General features: G+C 47.8%; 4 protein-coding genes across 4 annotated transcripts, besides 1 other annotated feature; all 4 read right to left on the bottom strand.

Annotated features, from left to right (window-relative positions):
- Positions 1 to 2,943: 2,943 nt before the first annotated feature.
- On the bottom strand, positions 2,944 to 3,174 carry METBIDRAFT_25094 (uncharacterized protein; the record flags this gene model as incomplete). Its single annotated transcript, XM_018855286.1, has 1 exon — positions 2,944 to 3,174. A coding segment is annotated over one exon (231 nt), but the record flags the coding sequence as incomplete, so codon positions are not given.
- Positions 3,175 to 3,400: 226 nt separating this feature from the next.
- METBIDRAFT_203238 (uncharacterized protein) lies at positions 3,401 to 4,038 on the bottom strand. The gene has a single exon (XM_018854959.1). The coding sequence runs from the start codon at positions 3,876 to 3,878 to the stop codon at positions 3,552 to 3,554; it is 327 nt and encodes a 108-aa protein (XP_018711219.1). The 5' UTR covers positions 3,879 to 4,038; the 3' UTR covers positions 3,401 to 3,551.
- A 160-nt stretch (positions 4,039 to 4,198) lies between these two features.
- On the bottom strand, positions 4,199 to 6,244 carry METBIDRAFT_12654 (uncharacterized protein; the record flags this gene model as incomplete). Its single annotated transcript, XM_018854250.1, has 1 exon — positions 4,199 to 6,244. One exon carries the CDS (start codon positions 6,242 to 6,244, stop codon positions 4,199 to 4,201), a length of 2,046 nt encoding a protein of 681 aa, XP_018711220.1.
- Positions 6,245 to 7,213: 969 nt separating this feature from the next.
- Positions 7,214 to 8,659, bottom strand: METBIDRAFT_12655 (autophagy-related protein 17; the record flags this gene model as incomplete). The annotated part of the gene is made up of 1 exon (XM_018854251.1): positions 7,214 to 8,659. The coding sequence occupies one exon, from the start codon at positions 8,657 to 8,659 to the stop codon at positions 7,214 to 7,216; it is 1,446 nt and encodes a 481-aa protein (XP_018711221.1).
- Positions 8,660 to 8,890: 231 nt separating this feature from the next.
- Positions 8,891 to 9,094: a sequence feature (Protein overlapping with rRNA (METBIDRAFT_44251, OBA20700.1) was converted to a misc_feature.).
- Positions 9,095 to 9,379: the final 285 nt, after the last annotated feature.

Below are 9,379 nucleotides of genomic sequence, written 5' to 3' on the forward strand. Positions count from 1 at the left end.
AAAAAAAAAAATATAAGAGTTCCGGAAAAGAGCAGAATAGAACAGAGGGTGAAGTGTTGCAAGGAAATGAAAATATATTTAGAGTGCTGGAAGAAAAGCGAGAATGTAGTAGAAGAAGGTGAAGTATTGCAAAAAATGAGAAATTAATTAGAGTGCTGGAAGAGAGCAGGATGGAGTAGAGAAAGTGTAAGTATTGGCAAATCAGGAATACCCGAAAAAAGAAAAGAGTTCTGGATAGAGAGCAGAACTTAGTAGAAGAAGGTAAAGTATTGTAAAGAAATGTCTACATTCGGAAGAGCGCTAGAAGGGGAGCCGGATGTAGTAGAAGAGGCGAAGTATTGCAAAGAAATGAAAAAAATCATGGTGCTGGAAATAGAGCACGATGCAGTAGAAACAGGGTAATTATTGGCAATATCCAATATAAGAATTCTGGAAGAGAGCCGAATGAAATAGAAAAAGGTAGGGTATTGCAAAGAAATGTCTAGATTTCTGAAAGAGAGCGAGAATATTAGGAGTGTCAATAATTGCAATGAAATATATCTACAAACAAATAAGAGTGCTGGAAGAGAGCAGCGTGGGCAAAGAAGCTAATCATAATTGGCGTTAGTTCAGTGGATGTATTCTAGAGCCATTCAATATCAAGACAACGGTATTACCATGCCTGGGGTCTGCGAGTAAACACCGCCCATCCTCGCATAGCTCCAGACTCGGATGAATATGAGTCTTTTCCACCAACGTTTGAGTATTCCTGATCCAGGGCTTTTTCGGATTTGGGCCGCTTATGTTCGGGTTGGGTTCGGCTCTTATTAACTTGAGTGACTCTATGACGTGCATTGGGTGGGGTACAGTAGGCTGGTGTACTGCTGGCCTTTCAATACGGGGTGTGTCGGTGGTTTTTTGGAAAGAACGCGCTAAGTAGAGTGTGTTTTGACAAAGAGTCTAAACAGATACGGTTCTGAGTATATCGTAGCCAGAAGATGCAAGGGTGTTGTAGAAATTCTAGCATTAAAAAAGACACTAGTGTTTGAGAATGTATCAATCAAGAGTCTAGGAAGGATGTAGAGTATTGGCAAAGATAACGTTGCATGGTAGACTGCAAAAATCTATATCGACTGCAAAAAATGTAGTTTTGCGACGATTCTCAAATAATGTTGGCAGTGTCTGCAAAGAACCTGGAGTATAGAATAAAGAATACCACAAACAACTTACCGCACTTCCCCAACATAGTCTGCTTTGACTTGAAAGCACAATACATTGACAATTCCTACTATGATCTCCTTTGTTCTCATACTTGATATCCATAGTCTCAAAACGCCGTTTAAGTTACGCGTATAAGAGATATGCATCCGCATGATCCAACAGGGTCTGTTTCGACTTCACATCTAAATGACCCCGCCAGCATCGCGCATATTGTCAAGAGCATTAGCTCGCTTTTTATTCTCACTACTCTTTAAATAATCTGCCACATCCACAAGATCCAACATGTCCTATCATGATTTACCAGTTTCAAGACACGCTTGAAATCACATTCACCGTATAACTGTCATATTCACGACACCCTCCAAACAAGCTCACTATATTTGCAGGATTCAATATTGTCTATCCTGACTACCTAGAATAAGAAGTTACTTTTAGCATGAATCGTGTACAGTGATATTTTCATAACATTAGAAATCACTTCTTTCCCCTCTTCACCTACTCATGTTAAGCCCAATAAATCCGCATGCAGTGTTTAGAAATACAGAATGTCTTCAAAGAAATATGAACGATGGCAAATAAAGCCAAAATTGTAAGGTGTCAGGAATATTTCTAAGTAGTAAGGATTTTACAAGATCTAATCCTCAAAAATCATATAATGCCTGCGAAGCATATGATTGCAAGATTGTATTTTTAAAAAAACACTCGACAACAATTGCAATAGAGTGCTTCTGTATATATTGCAAATGGTGCACATAGAGCAGGGTCTAGAAATCTAAGAAAAACTCGTCAGAGAACGTATTGTCTGTAAACATTCTCGATTGCAAATAGGTGGCTCCACGGATTGCAAAAAACATCTGCGACCAACCTGGATTTATTGTACAGATGGTAGATACAGAAGAGAATGTAATGTGTCTGTATGTCAGGTAATTTACTTCAAAAAGCTACAAACGTTAGAAATATCGCAAATACTACAAAGATTGTAAAACTCCTAGAAACAAAAATAGCAAAGCCTTCTAAGAAACTGTAAAGATCTAAAGTGTAAAAACGTAATGTCTGCAAAGAACCAAGTATCTGGAAAAAATCATGGAGCCGAAGAGGGTCTGTAAGATAGAATGTCTGCAGAGACTTGAAAGAATTTCAAAAAGCCCAAAGTCTAAAAACATTGGCATCTATACTTCAGAAAGACATAGTGTCTTTGTTGTAGCCGGTGTCTGCAACGATCTCGGGAACGTGGCATAAATGGAGTCGTGAATTATTGCAACAATTGATGCACCGTTGCGGGCATGGGCCAGGGCTTATCGGAGCACCAGTCAAGCCAATACTGGAAAACTGTGAATTACGATGTGCTTCTTGACAGCAAAACCGCTTCATCTCTCGTCTCTCTAATTTGTTTGGTTCTTGCTCGCCAATCGCTCTCTTATCTGTTCTTGCTACTTGTTATGGTCCTCAGTGGAATAGTATTCTCCATGCACTCAATTTTTGCCCACATTCAATAACCAACACTTTTCTCTTCACATTCACCTTTCTTTCCTGCTGTCTCTAATAACTGCACAAGCGCAAATGTTACAAAAGCCCGCCAAAGTTCAGAACTACCCCCAATCAATAAAGCACCCATCCTGTTCATCCTGACATTATTCAACATATACAAAAGTCGCTTCAACATCTCTGCAAAGCAAAATTGTCGTAAAATCCGTTTATTCATTGCTCTCAAAGCATGGTCTATATACACACCGCCGCTCATCTGTCTCTCACGTCCTGGGCCAAATTCCCAACGTCAACAGGCGATTCTTTTACAGGGGCCGTGAGCGAGCTGGCCCAGAACAATGAGCATATAACTATGATAATGGACCCGGCACCCACTCTGCGCACGTATTTTAGAGTGTTCTGCGATGCCAGGGTCTTCTCGTCGCCGATCTGGTCAAGGAGCTTGTTGAAATCTTTGGCCTTACTTTTCACCGAGTACGCTCGATGACTGATGGCGCCGGGCTGCACCAGCCTGGTCACGTGTGTGAGAAGCGATGGTGGGAGTTTCAATGTTGATCTGAACATTCTGAAGATGAATTGAGGATCACGGCACTCGCTTAACAGTGTGGAGAAGTCGCGCACAATATGAGGTCGCCGCCGCTGCGCATTGGACCAGCCAGACACCGTCACGTGAACTGTCACGTGATGAATAGTGGCCTGGCATGGCTTGTGGACGGGACCAGCCCAGAGCTATTGATACTTTGTGCTGCTCCCATTCTTTTTCTTTCGATAGGTCAAAAAAAGAGAATAGTTGGATTCCAGGTCCCTCAGTTGTGGCATGACTGGTCGTTCTTCCGCACCATATTTTGGTCCCTCATACACTGTAATTAGATAGTCGTTTCCGTTTCTGGGCCCGAGGGCATGAACTTGAACTTTTGAGTTCTTGCATGCTGATGGAAGAGCAAGCGCACAGCCCAGCTAAACTTTCGATAACTGCGTACAAAGTGGTGCTCGACAGGACGCCGCCCAATAAGCCTGAAACTCAATTGTTGTTTTGTTCGACCAAAAAGACTTTCGTGACTCACAAATTCTGCCTTCACAACACCAGACTTCTTGTGTCTGTATGTTGAAGAAGCGAAAATGTTTTGTATGGTTATCTTTGCCAGGCCGAATGCTGCCGGTTGAGCATTTGAAACGGGGCCGAGCGTAGCCATGGGAACCTATGTCTCAGTTTCCCATAAATCTGATCATCAAGATTAAAGCTTGGTACCGATCAAATTGCTAGCAATATCACTCTGCTGTCCTTAGAAACATGCATATAGCTATTATTTGGAAAGATTCCAAGAGAACGCCTTGTGCAAGAAGGGGCGAGGTAATAAAATGAGCTTCTTCCAGATCCCGAGATATTTTTTGCTTAAAAAACCTTGTGGGTTTTCTAAATCATACGAGCATGGCTACAATTCTGTATTAAGAACGCCTGTGTCTTTTTCTCTCTCGAAAATAAAACTCCTTCCATTGAGTGAGGCAATGTCACCTACAAGCAATTATTTCCAAAGAACTCGTGTGCATCAACTGGATTAAATTCAGCCGACTCGCGCACCCAAAGCACATCATTTGATATGAAACATGAGTACTTCTTTCCATCAGGGAAAACAAGTTCACAAATTTCATTCATACTCGAATTCCGGCGACCTGTCACCTGAAAAAGCACATTGTGTTGTAGGCAAATTTGTTGAATGACATCTTTAAATGTCACGAGTAGATCCTGCTTGGCAATGGAATATACGCTCGGCGATTGGTCTTTTTTGTCACCAAGGATGAGACTTTCAAGCTCATGGATGGTAAGGCTGTCCAGATTATAGGTTGGCAATTGCATGTTGGGCTGCTTTTTTTCACTCACGCACCAGATTAGTTCGATAAACACATTCGTGTACCAGAGCAACAACTCCCTCACATCGGTATATTTGCTGCTCAACGAAGCGAATTTTTGCTGCCAAGTTTGAAACAAGGGGACTGGATTCTCTTTATCTCTCAAAATATTCATCAAGTGCTTCACCATAGTGTTGAGCACGGTAAACAGCATAATAATCTCCAGCTGTATCGGTGATAGGAGTTGAAAAGAATGTTGAAACTCCAACACAAGTTCCAAAATATCACATGTGTTACTCGTCTGGCTTTGGCAAAAGTGCAACAAGTCTAAAATCACTTGATTTCTCAAATCATGTGCTTTTTTAGCGTGATATTGAGCAATAAGAACAACGCCAGTCGAAAAAAAGTGCTCAAGAATAGGTTTCATTTCCTGGTCGTAGTGGTCCCAGCTCCAAACGTAATCATGTGTCTTAGCCATTTCTAGCCAACAGCGAGAAAGATGAGCCTCGTATTTCATGGCAACAGCTTCCACGATTTGACGGCGTTGAGCGTCATCCCAGTCAAAGTCAGAAAGATCCTCCAATATCGTGCTCTCAAAACCCGTCTTTAGATCCCAGCTCTCTACAGTCTTCAATAAGGAGGGCATAACAAAGTCAACGAGTCCAATTTGCTCAAGGAGCGGGGAGTTGATTATCACAGGTGAGTCTAACCAAAACTTAAAATCGTGCGCCGAGATATTCGAGTTATCAGAGTTTTCTTTGAGAAGCTGCAAAATAAGCGCATCCCAACTATTGAGAGCCGAGGACGCATGCTCTGTTTCTAAACTTCTGAAAAGCACAGCCCATGTCAGCAACTGCTCAAGCAGGTGCGCGTCATTTGAAGAGAATAATTCTGCCACCTGAGTCTTTGCGTATGCAACAAAGATATTTTGTACCTCTGGAACAGAACGGAGAGGATCTTTTGTAAGTTCTGTTAGCAAAGCATGTGTGTCCGAGATACTCTCACGCAGAATGCTGAGCTTGCTGATTAAAGTCTCCAAAGTGGATTTCTCGAGAATCTCGGCTTCTAGCGAGCGAGCATTGTGATCGAGTTCCAATTGCACACCTCGGATTTTCAGATCAAGAAGCGCCACCTCTGTGCTGATCTGTGAGAGTCTTGTGTGTGCCTTTTCCAACTCCAAGGCATCCCGGTTTGCGTCTGCATTGTCGGAAAGCTCCTTGTAGCGAAGTGGAACAGTCACACCCGCTCGTTCGAGAGAATCAATGACGGAAAAGAGGTCATATGTGGGCTTGGAAAAAGCAACTGTTCCTTCCCCGTGACCACTGTCGTCATCGGAGCTCACCATTTGCTTTGCTCCACTGATTTTCTCGCGGATCCCTCCGACGCCTAGCCCTTGGGGTCGTAGTTTGGTTTCGATGGGCACAGCAATGCCGTTTTGTTTGGACCCTAGTCCCTTTCCCTCCTGGTAGCCCATACCCATCAACAACTTGGCACCAATTCCATACTGGCTGACCATGGAGCTCTCTTTTTTATGCCGTGGGCTGCGCTGATAAGGCATGCCATTACGCTCATGTGCGAGCCGCTCAAATGAGCTTCCCAGATGAAAGCTTGGGATGACGGATTCTTTGTCGCTGGGATTTTCAATGTCTTCGTCATCGTCCTCTTCGAGATCCGAATACTCGTTCGGGATAGACATGCTCATCAGTCCCATTTTCGGGACTGCATCCGCCGGCCTACTGGCACCGGAAGAAGGCCCATCTGTGGAATCCCCCGTGGAGGCTGCAGAAAACAAGACCCCGCTTTTTTTGTGGGACATTTGGGGACATGTGACGTGGTGGAGAAAAACACCTCAAGCCTGATGGGTTGGTGTTGCCTGCACCTGCGCACGTATTCTGATCAGTGCGGCTGGAGGCGCGCGCCAGGCCCCAAATAGGCGGGGGACCAGATCGGATATGTCCCAGAAATTGGTTGCAACCGGGGAGGAAAAAGTGGTTGCAACCGGGGAGGAAAAAGTGGTTGCAGCCGAGGGGGAGAAAGTGGTTGCAGCCGGAAAAAAAAACCGGATATTTCAGAATGACGAGGCTTCTGTAAACATAGCGGGAACGGGGTGTGGCCAATAGATTTGGAGGGTATTCTCGTGAATCGGGTGTTCTTAAGCAGCGCGGCTGGACGAGGCAGAGCATGGAAGGGCATGCATCCTAGAGCATGTGAATCGATGGCTGGGGCCAGAATCATGTAGGGGTTTGGGGAATGTAGGAAGCGATGTTCACTGCGCGTCGACAGCATTGTCACCTTGCACTGCTATTCTGTGCTGAGAACTCTTGTGTTGGTCTGAGAGAGGCAATTCCACCACCGAAGCAGCGAGCAATCAGAGCACTAGGCGAGTCATGTGGTGTCCTCGGCATCCACTAAGCGTTCTTCAAAGGCAGCACAAACTCAACAGTGCGGCAGGAAAGAGAACAAGCACAAGAGTTGTAATGTCCAGGGAAGGCCGCAATGCACATCAGCAGATAAAGCAGCAGAGGCACGCAGAAGCACCAAGTCCGCCACGTGGTGGCCCTCTAGTTGGTCAACTGCAAAATCTGCAACCCCAAGCAGGAGCCCCAATATTGAGCGCGTCCATGTGCCCCGCCAGTCCCCTCGACAGCAGCCCGGAATGCACATAGCAACATCCCAGCGTTCACTTCTCTTGCAGGAGCTGTGTCTCCTTGAGCAAGCGCACAAGGCGGTCCTCGTCGTCCTGCGCAGAGGGCGTCTCCAAGTGGTCCAAGCCTTCGCTGGCCACCTGCGTCACGTGGGGCTGGTCCGCCTCGCCCGGCAAGTAGAAATCGGCCGGGATGAAGTCGCCGTAGCGCCGGAGCCACTCGCGGCGCCGGTCGCGCTCCTCGTTCTCGAACCGGAGGAGCTGCCCGTTGAGATACTCGTCCAAGAGCTTGAAATACTTGCGCGGATACACGAATTTCTCGTAGTGGAGCTCGCTGAGGTACTGCAGCTGGTACACGGAGCAGAAGTGGTGGTAGTGGTCACCGAGCGCCCGCACCATGTGGGCATAGCCCTCCACAGGCGACTCCTTGGAGGGCAGTTTCCCGGCGCTTTCGGCCGGGGCTGCGGGAAGCGAGCTTCGGCTGTACACGGTCTGGCTGTGCACAAGCACAAGAAGAAGCTCGGTGACGTCATTGTCCTGGAAGTCCGAGCACGCCGCCAGAAACACGCGGCACCGGTCGCAGAACGCGGCCAACGGCGGGATTTTCTGTGCGGAGAACGCCGCCGCGCGCCGCCCGTTGTGCAAGATGATGTCGTAGATGGCCCTGATTTCGGCGAGCACGGACGGCAACTCGAGGGTGTCGCCCCGCAACACGTCCAAGTCCACCGGCTCGTCACGTGCGCCGTCGACGCAGCTGGACGCTAGCGTGCACTGGTCGTAGTGCTTGGTGAGCATTTCCAAAAGCGCCGAGAGCTCCAGCCCCAACGCGCTGTTCTCTTTCAAGATCGTGGCCACGAGGGTCTCGGGGCCCTTGTTGAGGGGCACCTCTGCAGACGCGTATTTCACGAGCGGCTTCACGGGAAGCACTTGGGCATCGTAGGCCGCCGCGAGCTGCTTGAAGTCGGCCGTTTTCAGGCCCAAGTTGTCGAGGAGGCCGCTGACCTGTTTTTGTAGAAGGCAACCGACCTTGGCGCAGTTGGAGAGGTAGATGTCGATGTTGGTCTTCAAGCTGCCGATGTCGGCCAGCGCCACAAAGTCGTCGAGGCGGTGCGCGGTCTGCCGGTCGCTGGCGGCGGTTTTCACGAGGAACAGGGGCACCGAGATCCCATGCAAAGTGGCCAAAACCGCGTCCAAGTCCCGGAGCGCCGGCTGCAAAATCCCGCTCACTTTCTTGTCGTGGCCGTCCGTGCACCGGAGCACGTCTGCCTGCACATTCTTGGCTATCTGCACAAGCAGCGCATGCTGCCTCAGCAGCTTTTCAAAAGCGGCAACGGCCTCGGCGATTTTCGCCGGCATTTCGCCGGTCAACGTGTCGCTGGAAGCACCCAAGCTGGCATGTGCCAGGGCCGAGATCTGCCGCGCGGTTTCCAACGTGCGGAACGCCTCCGCGGTCCATCCGGCCACCTGCTCTGTAAGCGCCATTGTTCAGAGCCACAGAGAGAAAAAGAACGGTGATGAGAGCCGTGGCCTAATATCTCGGCTGGTACGTATGGAGCATGGTGGGGCGCGGGGGACCCGGTCACGTGACGGGCGCCGCTGGCGCCCCATTTCGGCGTGGGGCTGTCGTGCATGCTGGGAACAGCATTTCTTATGTTTCTCTGTAGTACGCACCGGGCGCCCACGCCTTGGGCACACCGATGGAAGTGACGGGGCAAAAAGATTGCAGCACCACAATTTCGCATATGGTCTCCCACTACACTACTCAGTGTGGCCCTATGCAGCTTAACTAACGTTGATCGGACGGGAAACAGTGCTTCCTGCATGGTATGGCCGCAACCGAAAGTAGCAACTGGTGCAAAAATCATTCCTATGTTAATGAAGTATATTGTTGTACCTGGCACCTCGAGGACGCTATGATGCGAAAAAAAAGGCGAAACATTGGGTTTCCAGTGTCATCTTTGCGCACGAGGCAAAGACATATGTACGTTTGCCGCCTTGTCCAATTAGCCATGGTCACGGGCCCTCAGGAAAACATATCATATGGGACGATGACGTTTAGCTAATTTTATTTAAGTGGTAAATATGGACAGAAGTCTTTCTGAGATCACGTTCTCGTTGGGAGATTTCGTGAATTGGTGCTTGCGCCTTCTCACCTGAGCCAATGTTGCGATCTATTATAGGTTTTTCTCCTATTAGTTTTTC

Source organism: Metschnikowia bicuspidata (assembly GCF_001664035.1).
Source record: "Metschnikowia bicuspidata var. bicuspidata NRRL YB-4993 chromosome Unknown METBIscaffold_4, whole genome shotgun sequence".
Classification (NCBI taxonomy): domain Eukaryota; kingdom Fungi; phylum Ascomycota; class Pichiomycetes; order Serinales; family Metschnikowiaceae; genus Metschnikowia; species Metschnikowia bicuspidata.